Source organism: Mandrillus leucophaeus, unplaced genomic scaffold (assembly GCF_000951045.1).
Source record: "Mandrillus leucophaeus isolate KB7577 unplaced genomic scaffold, Mleu.le_1.0 Scaffold297, whole genome shotgun sequence".
NCBI lineage: Eukaryota > Metazoa > Chordata > Mammalia > Primates > Cercopithecidae > Mandrillus > Mandrillus leucophaeus.
In genome coordinates this window covers 1,892,537-1,908,190 of record NW_012103109.1, presented here as the reverse complement: position 1 = coordinate 1,908,190, position 15,654 = coordinate 1,892,537, and the positions used below count along the sequence as shown (strand labels likewise).

Sequence of the window (15,654 nt, the reverse complement as noted above, 5' to 3'; positions counted from 1 at the left end):
GATGCAATTTATAACCTCAGTTTGATTCTAAAATATAATATTCAAATACTCTTTAAAAATTCAGCCTTGTTTTCGCCCAAATAGAACCTTACTAGCAAAAGGGGGATTCATATAATCATCAGAAATGAATGACTTTGGGAAGAAAGGCAAGGACACCTGGAGGAAGGAAAAAGGATGACCTATCTATAAACTGCCACTCCCTCATTTATCAGGCAAGTTTGCAGCTCCGTAAATTCAATGCCTCTGTGCTCTCATTCAGGGACAAACAAGAATTCTCCTGTAAGACAGCCACAGTCACATTCGCATTTCCATGCCTAAGAGCCTGAAGCTTGAACAAAGGGCTTCAGTTAATTTCATGTGAGCCAAAATGGAATGTGAGTGCCATTCAGAGTCACACACTAAAAAGATTTCAGCTGGGACATTGGCTCCCACAGTCCTGGGGGAGCAAATTCCGGTTGTGTAGCAACAAAGGCTATGCTGCCAGCCCTGCCTGTCCTCCACAGGGGCCACCAGGACTGCCATGCAGACCAGGCTCCACCCTCCCCCACGCCGGTTTGTGTGACAACAGGGCTGTCTTTTCTCTTCCCAAATTTCTGAATGGAGCTAGTACCTGGGCCAGCCACTATGCTGTCAGAATAGGTTAAGGGGTGTGGCCTCAGGCATATGAAAGGAGCCTCTCGCTCTTCTGTGGTGGTGATTCAATCCTAGGATGTTATTGCTTGGTTTACCTATTCTCATAAAAAGCCTTGAGAAATGAAGGTAGTAGTGGCAGAAATATGACTATCAATCGTCAGGATCACAGCTGTAGTTGGGTGAAGGGAAAAGTACAGAGGAGAGGGAATAGCTTCCAAATTGAGGGGTAAAGTGCCAGTCTGTGCTAAAAGAACACGAAAAGGAAATGTATTAGAGAAATAATACACTGGGGGGAAAGTCATAATGATAGAGGTTGGCGAGTGTCAGAAATTATACCAAAGCAAAGTTGAGACCACAGAAATCTCAATTTTCTGAGACAAGGGCTGTTTTTGATGTTATTCAGATGATTTGGTGATTGTCAGAAAACAACTTCTTCAGGTTACGGACGTTCCCGTCACAGTCACTTGGACCCGTGCCCAAACCACACCCACCTGTGGCCCTGAGGGTTGGCATTCAGGTGCTCAGGTGGCTCCTTTGATCCCTGAAACATCCATGCAGACCCACTACTTATATTCCAGTCTGTCCCGGAGTCAAAGGAGATGAAGGAGGGAAACTATCTTTTTAAAGTATCCAGGCAATTTTACTCATAGTTCTGTTTAGTTCCAGATAGCAACTGCTGATTTTTCAAAGTGCAGGGTTTTTAGATATTCAAGTACCACAGGATCGGAGAAAAGAAGTACTTGAAACCTAGAGTTGTGTTTTCACTTCAGAAGACACACTTTGGAAACACCTATCCAACAGACTACAAATATAGGCTATTAAATTAAAAATCTGGTTTCAAAATAATACCCACTTAGGTTGGAAATATCTGTCTCCAAACTCAGGTCCAACTTTTGAATTGTTTGGTATCAAAAAGCAAAGTTAGAGGAACTTGGGTTTAAAAACTAAAATTACAAGTGAGTGCTTAAAAAAAAACAAAAACAAAAAAACACCAAAACATCTTTTTATCAAATAAGGGACACACACACACACAAAAGGCAAATGATGATATCTACATGCTTAGACTGGGAGAGCAGCTCCCAGGCTCCCCTGGAGGGATGTTCTCTCAAACCTCAGTAAACTGAGTTTGTCATTGAACTTTGAACCTGGTAGTGAGCTCAGCAATCTACCTGGTCCAAGTCCCCCATTTTAGAGGTGAAGAAACTGAAGTCCACAGGGACTTTGTTGAGGGTGAAAAGCTGAGCCAGGGCACAGCCCAGATGCTCAGCCCACCCAGAGCCCTTCTGAGACATCACACTGTGGTCACACGATGGCAGCTCCATAGCTGGCCTTGCTGCTCTGGAGACCATGGGAGCTAGGGGATACCCCTGATTGATTATGAATTCCAATAAAATGAGCTATGAAGATGTTTCCAATTCAAGGGCGCTGTTGAACAGCATTTCCAAAATTTGCTTGGTGATGAGAATCATCTGGGGCACTTGTCAAAAATTAAAATCCCCAGGCTCCTTCCCAGACCCAGTGAATCAGCCTCTCCGAGGGGAGGGACCTGGGAGGCTGAATTTTTAACAAGTGCCCCATGTAACTCTCAGCAGCAGCAAAGTGTAGGGAAATGATCTTAGAAGATAGGGTGAAAACTTGGCTTGTGACTCAAAGGAATTTCCTTTGCCATTTAAGAAGCCACACTCTGGCCTGGGAAGCCTGGCTTCTCAGGCTTCCAAGCTGAGCTGTGTCTTCAGCATTGGCCTGGAAGGGTGAGCTCTTTTTAAGGTCTACGTAAGGACACATACCAACCACCACAAAATGACATACACCCTTCACTGTTCTCAGGGAAAAGCCTTTTGGTGGCAAAGCAAAATTGCTATTCAGACACATTTTTAATAGGCAAACTAGATGTACTTGGCTTAAAAGCAACCAGATGCTGAAACTGGACAGAGGGCAAGAACTCTGTCACTTGTCACCATGACTAACAATGCAATGGAGAAAACCAGTAACTAAGCACAAAAATAGGCTGGAGCTCCCAGGAAGAGCTGCCTACTCCGAGACAGGTGTGCATGGTGGGTGCCCCCTGCTGATGGTGTGAGGTCAGATCCAGGTCACTGAGGGAGATGGGAGACCTGAAACAGGGGGTGAGGGGACGCAGCTTCCAGAGGAGGGCTGCTGGAGCATGCCAGAGTCCGGAGGCCTCACTCCAGGTCAGCCTCCACCTGCTCCGTGTCAGAGCACTGTGACTTGTTACGCTCCCATTGGCAAATGGCGTTGGCGTACTCCACCACCAGCTTATCCATCCATGTCAGGGGCTCCGGGAACAGCACAGAGCCCTCAAAGAAGCCCAAGTGGCCCCCATGCAGAGGCAGCACAAACATGACGTTCTCTCGTTTCTCTGCAGGGCAAAGGCAGCTGAGTGAGTTACTGTTCTCTAGTTTGCTCCAGGACAGGAGGTGCAGAGGTGAGCTGGCTAGGGTAGCCTGGGCTTTCCCCACAGGGGCAGTCACCTAAGTGGGCATTCAATCTCTACTCACACTGCCTTGTTCAACAAAGAGGGGGCAGGCAAGACAGCGGCACCTAGCAGGTTTTAGAATACAGCTTGGCTTGGAGCTGAATGGGCACCAGCTTACACCCAGGCTGGCCCAGATGAATTAAATCAGAATCTCTGGGGTGGGAGGTTGAGGAGGAGTGAGGGAGGGGAATTCCCAAGTGTTGGTATTGCTCAAGCTCCCCAGGTGATTCAATGTGTTTCCTAACTTTGTGCATCGGAATCACTGAGGATATCTTATTAAAATGCAGATTTTGATTTAATAAGCCTGAAGGGGGAGCTGAGATTCTCCAGTTCTAAAAAGCTCCCAGGTGATTCCCATGCTAGCGGTGGGGGCTGGGCTCTGAGTAGGGATTCATGGCATTTACAGTATCATTTGCTAGAGAACAAGGAGAATTTCAATGGAGTCAATGATTTTTCACTACAGACATTTATCTTCAAGATTGGTTTTTTTGTTTTTTTGAGACGGAGTCTCGCTGTGTCACCCAGGCTGGAGTGCAGTGGCATGATCTCGGCTCACTGCAAGCTCCGCCTCCTGGGTTCACGCCATTCTCCTGCCTCAATCTCCCAAGTAGCTGGGACTACTGGCGCCCGCCACCATGCCCGGCTAATTTTTTGTATTTTTTTAGTAGAGACAGGGTTTCACTGTGTTAGACAGGATGGTCTTGATCTCCTGACCTCATGATCCACCCGTCTTGGCCTCCCAAAGTGCTGGGATTACAGGCGTGAGCCACCGCGCCTGGCCTATCTTCAAGATTCTTAAAGCTGCATGTTGTGTTAAAAGATGCCTAAGCTCTCAACGCCACATGCTAAGTGGCCATCCTGAAAAATAATAACCTAGAGCTTAACTTTATTTTTTATTTTTGATTTTTTTGAGACAGAAAAAATTACTGCAACCTCCACTCCTGGGTTCAAGCGATTCTTATGCCTCAGTCTCTCCAGTAGCATGTACCACCATGCCCAGCTAATTTTTGTACTTTTAGTAGAGATGGGGTTTCACCATGTTGGCCAGACTGATCTCAAACTCCTGACTGCAAGTGATCCGCCTACCTCGGCCTCCCAAAGTGCTGGGATTTATAGGCATGAGTTACCACACTCAGCCCAGTTGCTTCTATTTTTATGTTTAAAGCAGATGGAGAGGCTATCACAAGAGATAGCAGAACAGGATTTTTTGTTTTGCTTTTCAAGTCAAATTTTTTTTTTTTTTAATATTTATTTATTTTTAGAGACAGAATCTTGCTCTGTTGCCCAGGCTGGAGTGCAGTGGCACAATCACAGCTTGCTGCAGCCTTGAACTCCTGGACTCAAGTGATCTTCCTGCCTCAGCCCTGAGTAGCTAGGACTATAGGCATGTGCCACCAGGTCCAGCTAATTTTTTTTTTTTTTTTTTTTTTTTTTAGACGGAGTCTCGCTCTGTCACCCAGGCTGGAGTGCAGTGGCGCAATCTCGGTTCACTGCAAGCTGTGCCTCCCAAGTTCATGCCATTCTCCTGCCTCAGCCTCCCCATGTCCAGCTAATTTTCAAGTTTTTTGTAGAGGTAGGGTCTTACTATATTACCCAGGCTTGTCTCGAACTCCTGGCCTCAAGTGATCCTCCCACTGCAACCTCACAAAGTGCTAGGATTACAGGTGTTAGTCACCGTACCTAGTCCTGAATTTTAAATCTAAATATCTCTTTATGTCAAACTCTCAAACTTAAGGGAACCCTAACCCTGAGATAATTTCACAGAACATCAGGTGATTCCCCAGAGCCCTACTGGCTATGAATATACATGGTGGTCCTGTCTCATGCCCTGGGAGGAACATGAGGGGAGCCTGATGCCCAGGCCCCATCATAGCCCGAGGACTATCAGGCTACACAAAATAAGAACACTGACTGCTATGAGATGTCTTTCCCTAAAGAGGGTGTCTCCAGGAGATGACAGCATAGTGAAGGTGACAGAATTTACTGTGGCAATTTGCTGAGCTGCTGAGAGGGCAGTAGGAAGAAACACTTACCTGAAAGAGATTTGGGAATGGTTAGAAGACTTTCATGCACCAACGGATCGTCAGCTGCATTAACTAGCATGAGAGGAACATAAATCTGCAACAAGAAAATAAAGCAGAATTAAATGACTGATTCCCATTTTCAGACCCCATTGATTCAAGGCTCAAACTCACTGCTGGACATATTTTTGAAGCAAAGGGAAGAGGGTCACAGTTCAGCTTGCTGAACAGGTAGAGTAAGGACGCCTTGTATTCTCCAGCAGTGTGATGAGTTACATCTGCCATTGTGATTACTGCCCTGGAAGCAGGAGTGTGCAGAACCAAAGCTTCCTGATGATCATCAGAGTGTTTCAGATTAGCCATGCCTTTTAGGAAATGACTTTATAATGAATTATGTACATATTAATTCAGTTTATATCATGGGAAGGAAAAACGAAGTGCACTCCACACCAGACAAAAGAGATTCTAGAGGAATCTAGGCCAAGGCTGGGCACAGTGGTTCATGCCTGTAATCCCAGCACTTTGGGAGGGTAAGGTGGGAGGGCTGCTTGAGCCCAGGAGTTTGAGACCAGCCTGGGAAACATAGTGAGACCCACAACCCAGTCTCTATTTGTTAAAACAAACACAAAAACAAAAACAGAACAAATCAAAAGAATCTAGGTTAGGTGTGTGGCTCATGCCTATGGTTCCAGCTACTCAGGAGGCTGAGGCAGGAGGATCATTTGAGCCCAGGATTTCAAAGTTGTGGTGAACTATGATCACGCCACTGCACTCTAGCCTGGGAAACAGAGCAAGACCCTGTCTCTTAAAAAAAAAAAAAAAAGAAAAAGAAAAAAGAAAAAGAATCTGAAGGTTGAAAACAGGAGTAGGCTGGTGGATATTGGAAAACCATTGGCAGGGTTGCATTCAACATCCACTTTACTAAAACAGCCAATAGCCTTTTTTCATTTTAGTGGAGATGGTACTGATAGGGAGACTCAGATGTCATTGAACAGCCATATTGAGGCAGTGAATGACTGTGCTATCCTGTAGGTCTCTGATGTTGGCTCTAGACAGCTCAACATTCCTATAATGGCTTAAATGATGACATCAAAAGTCTGATGATGCTAAACTAGGAGGGATGGCTGATAAGATAGCACAACTACAGTTCCCAGTGATCTGCTTTAGCCAGGGGAATGGTGGGCCAAACCTACAGGTGGACATTGACAAGAATAAATGGGAAATCCTGTGTTTGGATAAATAGGGCAATCAATTGTGCAAAGACAGAATGAGAGAGACTGGCTTGTTGGTCATTCAGGTTAAACAAACATATGGAGATTTTGGTTGGCCACAAACTTAATACACACAAGGTTTATTGTAGCTGCTAAAAGTTGCATTAATACAAACCAGTCTACCTTATCAACAGACACGCTCAGCTGGGCGTGGTGGCTCACGCCTGTAATCCCAGCATTTTGGGAGGCTGAGGCAGGTGGATCACGAGGTCAGGAGTTTGAGACCAGAATGACCAACATGGTGAAACCCCGTCTCTACTAAAAATACAAAAATTAGCCAGGTGTGGTGGTGCACACCTGTAATCCTAGCTACTCAGGAGGCTGAGGCAGGAGAATTGCTTGAACCTAGGAGGTGGAGGTTATGGTGAGCAGAGACTGTGCCATTGCACTCCAGCCTGGGCGGTAGAGTGAGATACCATCTCAAAAAAAAAAAAAAAACACCAAGAAAAAAGAAAAAAGATAGACATGCTCATCATCACTTTGATACAGAAACACATCAGCTTTACTCTGTGCTTACCAGATAATGGCAGGAATTTTGAGTTCAGTCTTAGGCACTATGGTAACAAAATACAGAATGGCCAAAAGAGGGTCCCACATAGTAAGAAACCTAGACAGATCTCATTGATCTGGCAGAAATCAGACAGGATTATGCTGTCAAAGGAAGTCTAACAAAAAAGTGGGTGTTGGAGCAATTTTAAAGGCCCTCGCACAGACATGGGAGCACACCAGTCTAAGGGGCAGCTCTGGGATTAATGTATGGCAGTTACAGAGGGAGAAAGTATGATTCAATAAACAAATCCAAGCTAAAAGAGCGGTTGGAGCCAGATTCCAGCTAAGCTTCCACCAGGAAAATTTAGGAGGGATATTTGTTGTATTGTGTGCGAGGCTGGATGGAGTGATGCTAATTCTGAGCCAGTGATGGTCACTCACCCTGTGCAGGTACCGCATGCAACTTTCTTCCTCATAGTATTCCTTCAGGGAGTTATAGCCATGAAACTTCCTGGAACACACCAGAAAAAGAAAAAAAGAAAAAGGATAAAACATTGGTCATAAGATCAGAATGCTGAGCCGATTATGGCTCCAGTTCCTCATGCTAACTTGTGGCATTGGTAGAGTAGACAGAGGCAGGAGTTAGTCCTGAATGCTGAGCTGATTTTATGACTGTTCCAGATCCTGCGCTAACTCGTCATATCAATGTAATGTATGTAGGTAGCAAGATTCGGGGTTAAGAGCACTGGCTTTGGCATCGGGGTTCAAATCCTGCTTCGGTCATTTACTGGCTATGTGATCTTGGGCAAATGGTTCAACTTATCTGAGCCTCAGCTTCTCCTGTATAAAATGAATCTGAAGGCAGGGCCTTCCTCAATGGAACTGTGAGACTTATGATGTTAAAGTGCTTACTACCATCATGACCCACCCAGAGTAATTACCCTGTAGTAATTGTTATCTATGTAATTATTAGTGTATGTTACATCTCTTGAGGCAGTATAAAACCAGTTGTCACTACAGATATGGAGAAACTGAAATTCAAGGACATTTACTGGAAGTTTCCTATTAACAGAGTTCTTGGTGGAGTAACAGGACCACTGTGAACTGGAATAAAATATGTATTAGATAACAGAAATGAGACTGTCATTCAAAGTTACCAATTCTGTCCCTTTATCTCTGACTACTGCTCCATATCTCTGACTACAGAGCAATAGAGATAAACTGGCAGGTAACAAAACCTTCGGTGCTCGGCATGAATGAGGGGCCGCAGCTCTGCCCTGCTCTGCTCTGTGCTCCCAGAGGCCCCACAAGGTTCATCCTGGAGCTCTGACACCAGGAGGCCCAGGCCAGAGGATCTCAAAACCTCTTTCTGACACAGATTAGGGCCTCTGACTTCTGAATGGTGGGTCTTCCTGTTCTGACTAGGGTCTTTAAGCTATCCTCCCTCCCCCAAAGCTGTGGATCTCATTAGACATGTCTGCCTGGGAATGGCCTGGAAAGCTCAGGCTGGACTATTAGGGCCCTCTTGACAGGGAGGAGGCCAAGTGTAGAGATCATCGCCAAGATGCCTGTCCTTGTGAAATCAGTTCGTTTGCAGTCTCAGCAGGCAGGGAATGCATTCTATCCCTCCAGTATTGCTGGGATGGATCTATGAGGAGGCCACCAAGACTGGTTATGATCATAAAATTGCTACTATCCAACACTATTAAAGAGGAAAGACTTTGGAGAGTGTTGAGAAACATTCTCTTTTGGGCATAAAAAATGTAGGAGATGAATGGGAAATTTAATTTGTTTTTCTTTTTTTCTTACTACACATCACAATACAGTCACACACCTTATCTTAAGTGAGGGTGGGTAAGATGCGTTTTTCACCTTCTGAACATACCAGCAATTTCCTAGTTTTCATTTCCTTTGAGAAACTGTTAGCAGGCATATTTCAAGGTTACTTGGTGTAAGAAGGCTACTAAAATCTCGTAAGGAAGCAAAGCAAAGCAGAGATCCTATACCCTCAGGTCAATATCTGCCTATCTATTAGATGAAGAATAATTGCTTGCTTTAAACTACATCTAAAAATATCAAATAATTTATTTTTTATTTTTTAGGGACAGGACCTTGCCCTGTTGCCTAAGTTGGGCTCCACTGCAGTGTTGTGACCATAGCTCACTGTAATCTCAAACTCATGAGCTCAAGTGATCCTCCCGTCTCAGCCTCCCAAGCAGCTGGGACTACAGGTGTGTGTGCCACTATGCCTGGCTATTTTTATTTTTCAATTTTTTTTGTAGAGACAGAGACTTGCTATGTTGCCCAGGCTGGTCTCAAACTCCTCACCTCACGTGATCCTCCAGCCTCAGCCTCCCAAAGTGCTGGAATTACAGGCATGAGCCACTGTTCCTGGCCTCAAATGATTGTTAAATAAAAAGGATCACGTCTTTAAAGAGAATGATGAGGTCAGAAGTCAACTTTTCCTTTTTCAGCTAAGGGTAACCTCAATCAGAATCTACTGGTACCAGGAAAGAAGACACTGTCAAGATTGCAACCTCAGGTGCCTGGAGGAGAGAGGCAGGTAGAGTAGATGAATGAAGTGGGCAGTATTTGTGTCTCACACTCAGGGGAGTCTCCATGCCCCAAAGTAAGAGGCTCTGTTCATTTTGCTTGAAACACACAGCCCTCTTGGTCTATCTTCTGTTTTCCTACTTTTTTTTTTTTTTAATTTTGAGAAGGGTCTTGCTGTGTCGCCCTGGCTGGAGTGCAATGGCATGAACACGGCTTACTGCAGCCTCAACCTCCTGGGCTCAAGCGATCTTCCCCCATGGCCTCCTAAATCCTCCTAGGATTACAGGCATGAGACACTGCCCCCAGCCAGTTTTTCTATTCTTGTTAGAGACACAGAGAAGTACAAGAAATACTTCCTTTGCCTTTTACTCCACTGCAAATGCAGATTAATGTGGCACCTGACACTTGCCCTGTTGTTGAGGCAGGACAGGTAGGGTGAAGACTGCCCACGCTAGGGCCTGCACGCCCCAGTTCCTTGAATCAAGCTAACTATGCTTTGTAGGAATGCAGAATGGGTCGTCAGATCCTTTTCCTATTTTCCAGGAGAAACTAGACATTTAAATGTTCCTGTGAAATCTTCTGTTTTTAAACGCTAGACACTTACTTAAACGGAAAAAAAGCACCCTTAACACTAAAGTAGGCAGAGCAAAGCACTAGTGCTAGGCAGAGCTGACCTGCAGCCTCCCGCCTGGCACCCTGCCCCAGAGCGTCTCTCTCCCGCCTGCGCGGACATACCTCATCACATTGTCATCAATCTGCATCAGGGATGTTGCTGTGTAGAGCCGGCTCAAGTCTGTGTCCTCCAGGCTCTGGGGTTTCTTAACGTGGTCTCCAAAAAGAGCTTGCCTAGAGCAAACAAAAGCAAACAGAGATTAAGATGTGGGGGATGAACAACCACAGCAGAGCCTGCTTCCTTGCCAGAGCAAGCCAGGAGGCAGAGCCACTGTGGTCAGTTAGAAATAGAATCTTTAACCTTTGGAACATCCCAGAGGATGAGCTGGCGCTGTTGACTTTTGAATAACTGTAGAAAGATGAATGTCAAAACCTTATTTCCCTTTTCAGGGGTACCCAGACAAACTAAAGATTGGGTTTGAACCTAGTTGAATATTTAAAAACCTTCAGCACAGGGGAGGGGGACTCAAGATGGGCCCTGTGGTGAGTGGTGGGCCGTGGGCCAAGCCGTAGGGGCCTCGTCCTTACACTGTGTTGACAATGTCCCCCTTGGCAGAGACCCTTCCCCTTAATGAGCTGTTTGTGTTGCTTAACAAGGAAGACTCAGTGTGCAGGAAGGAGTGGAAAAAAACCAAACAAAAACCAAGGAAGACAAGGGTTAACTCATTTAGCATTTGGGCAAATCAACAGCTCTCTAGTGTCTCAGATAAAAGCTAACATCTATTCAGGAGAGCAATCATTTTTTTTTTCCCCAACCCCCAAGTGGAACCAGCATTTCTATTAAGAAAAAATCCATCTTGAGAGGATGACATTAGAGGTAGGGGTCACAACATGCCCTTTTGACCTCTCTTCCCAGCAAGGGCTCTCAGTCACACACCTAGAAGCAGACTGAGTTTGCTGAAGCATAGCCCTGGATTTATTAAGGAAGGATTTATTATGCCAACTTGGTATTCTGCTACCCATTCACAACCTCTCCAAAAGAAGAACACATTTCTGTAGCATTTATTTTTTTCAAAAGACTGTTAGGAAGATTATATACCTACTGGACAGAATGTACAAATTCAAAGTTAACCTAAAATTTCTAGATGTTTGACTTTCTGTAGTAAATTTGAAAAATGTAAATACTTAGCACACACTCAAAGGGGTCTCATAATTTGAACATTCTAGACTAATTAGTAGCAAGACCAGGTTCCTTTAGCAAAACAAATGTTTCCTGGGAGGAGTCACTTTCGACTCCAGAGGTGCAGAAAGGCAGACAAAGGACTTGGACTTGGTGTCAGAGGCCTAGATCCACCCCTTCTGGCTACAAAACCTCTGCAATCTCCAGACCCATCCAAACCTCGGCTCAGCCACATGCACCTCAGTGCCCAGCACACTGCTATATCTCAAATATGAACCGAGTGGGAACAGCTGATTTTTCAGCCAGCACAGGGGACATAAGTCTCCCTCTGCTCTCCTTCCTGAAACGAGGACATGAGGACACATCTGGCAATGTGGCAGCCTCATGGGGCCTTCGAGCCCAGCCTTGCTCAGGCGCCATGTGAACGCCCACCCATAGGAAGTCCAATCTAGGGTGTGTGGCCTGCTTTAGCCACTGGAAAAAAGACAACAAGAAACCAATCATTTAGTCAGATTGCTTTTCCTAGGGTGGTACCAAAAATGCCCCAGATTTTTTTGAGTGCACGGCTCTGTCTCGGGTGCTGGGAGCAATCAACACATGCCTAAGCCCTCCAATGCTCTCCAGTTTGGTTCCAGACATAGGATTTACAGAGAGGAAGCAAGAGAAAAGCAACTTGGGCATGGATGAGTTGGCTTCACAAAAATAGGAGAACTGAGATGGACTTTAAAGGATGGGCTGGGTTCCCACCAGCAGAGAAATGGGAGAGTATTCTCAGCAAAGGCAGTGTGGGAGAGGCTGGGGGCACGGGAACCTCTAAGTAGCCTAGTCCAGCTACAGGGAATGAGAGATGTAGAGGAGGCAGAGATGTCAGCAATAATAATAATCATAATGAAAAAGTCATTGCTAATATTTATCTGGTGCTACGCATACCAGCACTGCTCTGAGCACTTGACAGGTTAATCCACCACAGGATTACGAGGTGGAGAGACAGGATAAGCATGAAGAATATGCAGAGGAGGGAGGTGCTGAAACCATGCCCTGAGACTCCTGCCCCCCTGCTGCTTGGTCAGAAGCCCAAGGGTCAGCCAAGAATGAGTCCTGATCCCCCAGGCACAGAAGCATCCTACGGGGAAGGTCTCCTCAACAATGACAGCCACCTCGTGACCACTCTAATTTGGGAGAAAAGGGGGTAGAACTGGTTCCTTGTCTTAGATTTACTGGGAATTACAAAAGCACAAGGTGATTTGGCAAATTTAGTAGCTTGAGACAGGTTTCTTTTCTTTTCTTTTCTTTTTTTCAGACAGGGACTCGCTCTGTCACCCTGGCTGGGGTACATTGGCACAATCTTGGCTCGCTGCAACCTCCGCCTCCCGGGTTCAAGTGACTCCTGCCTCAGCCTCCCAAGTAGCTGGGATTACAGTGGCACTATCACGCCCGGCTAATTTTTGTATTTTTGGTAGAGACGGGGTTTCGCCATGTTGGCCAGGCTGGTCTCGAACTCCTGCCTCAAGCAATCTGCCCGCCTCAGCCTCCCAAAGCGCTGGGGTTACAGGTGTGAGCCACTGCGCCTGGCCAAGATAAGTTTGTTTCTAATCAAGTCACAAATGCAGGCAGCAGACAGTCTGTACCATACCTGTATTTCTTTTTCCCCTGAAGGAACAGGAGCCCTGGCTTTTCATGGCTCCCAGATGAGCTCAGGAAGGAACTGTCTGTCTCCTGAGAGAACAGAAGGTGACCTACCTGTGCGAGAGGATGATCTTCTTCATGTTGTCGGCCATGAGGAAGTTGTAGAATCGGCGGCACTGGTCCCATTGCATGAAGGTTTCCTGGGCCCTGGAAGAACCACAGCGAGTGAGTGTGACTGCAGTGTGGGGCTGCAGATGGGCAGCCAGGAGTGGGCTCTAGCCATGGGGCAAGGTGCTTGTGTGGAGAGGGCCGGCTCTCAGGCTGTGGCCTCTGCATTAAAACAGAGGCTCTAATGTGCAGAGCTCAAACATCTCTGGAGAAATCTATGGAGACACCAAGACAGCGCAGGGGAAGGGGACCCCAGCAAAGGCCCTCTCTAGCGCCAGAGGCTTTGTTGGTGGCACCCCCGACACTCTCTTCTAGCACCTGGGCCTTCTCTTAGTCACTGAGCCTGCTAGGACCAAAGTCTGCTTCAATTGTCATGTGAACACTTTCTGTATTTGGCTTCCTACCTGGCAGGCAAGTTTTCTGGTTTAATGACAGGCACATGGAAGGGCAGAGTGGATGTGGAGGGGAAAACCTAAAAAAACTTCTGTTGTTGCTGATCAAGAGGTAAGGTAAAATCATTAACTGGGATCTCCTCCAAATCTATCTTTTGATTAGCCTTATGCCATTGAAGGGGCAAGGAAATCGAAGTGGAAGTAGACAGGCCCTTAACCCTTTCTAGGCACAGCTGGTGGGACTGGTCTGGAAGCATCTTTCTGCCTCTAGGGCTAGGGTGTGACTGGCATATGCTAGGTGGCTGTGAGGGCCACCCTCTGACCTTTCAGTGGCAGCAGTAGGCAGATGATATTGTCCCTGTTTTCCAGAGCCCAGGTTCTGCCAGCAGCGCATGCAGAGGGAGGAGACAGCACCACTAGCCCTGGCCATGTGCTTCACCAGCCAGATTTCCATGCCCACACAGCAGGTGAACAAACACCAGTGGGCTCACTCCCACCAGCCATGCCTGCTCAGCCCTCCCCACTCACTGCTCTTCTCCCTTGGGCATAAATCCAAACGCAGGTGGACACTGAGTCCACACTCATTAAAGGGAAATTTTCATCTTGCAGGTTTCAAAATCTTCAGGCCTGACTCCACCCTGTGAATGGATCTGGACATCACTACTTCTACTAGGTTCCATCTTCCAGATGGTGAGGGGACTAGGTGGTTTATAAGGTTTTCTTGTTTTGTTTTTTATTATTTTTTCAATCCAGAGAGCTTATAAAAGTAATTTTATAAAAGTAATTGCCCCAAAGTTGCTACAATTGTAGAATGGCAAAATTCCACAATTTTTGAGTGACAAACATTTCCCACAATGTCATGGTTAAAAAGTAAGAGGTAGTGGGGAGTTAAGAATGAAATGGTTTGTGAATTTAATGGTCTGTGATGTGCCCATCAAACACAGGCTAAGCTCAAAGTAGACTAACACCACCTCGAAGGGTCAAAAGGCCACTGCATAAATGTGCAGCTGCCACCCCCCCCGACTCCAACCAAGCACCACAGGAAGAGTATAGGACCAGATCACTATGAGGGACCCCAGCTAAAGCAGGACTGTGCTCACCTGCCTGTGGTCAGAGGGAGGGGGGTCACCCAATCACCAATCAGTGAGCCACAACCGGCTGCCTCTCCTCTGACTTTGGATCCAAGCTACCCAGAGAGCCAATGGTCTCTGGCAATCCTAGCTTTCTCTTGCCCTGGTTCATTTTTCCCTTTGCTGACCTCCTAACTGAAGGGATGTTCTTGCTTTTGTTAGTACCTCCTTCATTGCAGACAGGCTGCAGAGGTAGGGAAGGGAGAAGTGTGTGGTCATAAAATTAAGATATAAAAAGATGCTGCAGTCCTGCAGTTGATTTTTTTTAATTGAATACACCACAGGCACTGCTTGTTGAAAGGTTCTAGGGATTCACAGGGACCCAGGGCTCAGGGAGGGATCAGGACAAGGATGTTGGGACTAGTGTTCCACTCTGTTTGTTTTGGCTAACATTGATTTTTAGTATCTTTGGTTTACCACTCAGTATATGTAGGGGCTGTCCTTTACCTTTGGCTGTAGAATTAAGGAATTGAAACTTAAATTTATATTGGTTTAATAAAAGAATCAAGATCAATGTATTACATTCATCTCATATATATATATTTTTGAAAAGGACTGATGTCTTCAATACCACCACCACCAACAGCAAACTGAAACGCAATAAAAGGGTAACCTACAGACTAAAAGAAACATAGAGAAATCGATAAATGCAAATGTAGGCAATATGTGGATCCTAATTCAAACAAGCCAACTGACAAAAAAAAAAAAAAAAACTTCTATGAGACAATCAAGGAAATCTGGACACTGACGAGAAATGGGATGCTATTAGGGAACTATTGCTAATGTTTTGGGTGATAATGGTATTTGTGGTTATGTTTAAGAAAAAGTCCTTAGAGTCTTTTAGAGCTACCTAGTGAACTACTTACAGATGAAATGATATCTGGGACTTGCTTTAAAAGAATGCAGTTTCTGAGGGAGTGGTTGAATGGCTGGGTGTAGAGGAAACAAGATGGGGGTATGAGTTCAGTGTTGGAGCTGGTAGTGGCTACACTGGGGTTCAATTTTAGATGCAAATCACAAAATGGGCATGAAACCAGGGGACTTTAGCTCTCTAGACACCGCACAAATACCTTACTTGGCTA

General features: G+C 45.7%; 1 protein-coding gene across 2 annotated transcripts in view; it reads right to left on the bottom strand.

Moving 5' to 3' along the window:
* Positions 1-1,249: 1,249 nt before the first annotated feature.
* Positions 1,250-15,654, bottom strand: part of ABHD2 (abhydrolase domain containing 2) — a 126,532-nt gene continuing 112,127 nt past the window's right edge. The window contains exons 7-11 of one of the 2 annotated variants that reach the window (XM_011986311.1): positions 12,997-13,089; positions 10,200-10,310; positions 7,353-7,422; positions 5,164-5,248; positions 1,250-3,013 (exon numbers count right to left, since the gene is read on the bottom strand). In XM_011986311.1, the coding sequence (XP_011841701.1) occupies positions 2,817-3,013; positions 5,164-5,248; positions 7,353-7,422; positions 10,200-10,310; positions 12,997-13,089 (556 nt within the window). In that variant the 3' untranslated portion in view covers positions 1,250-2,816. The remainder of the gene's footprint in view (positions 3,014-5,163; positions 5,249-7,352; positions 7,423-10,199; positions 10,311-12,996; positions 13,090-15,654) is intronic. The other variant, XM_011986313.1, reaches the window with a different exon arrangement.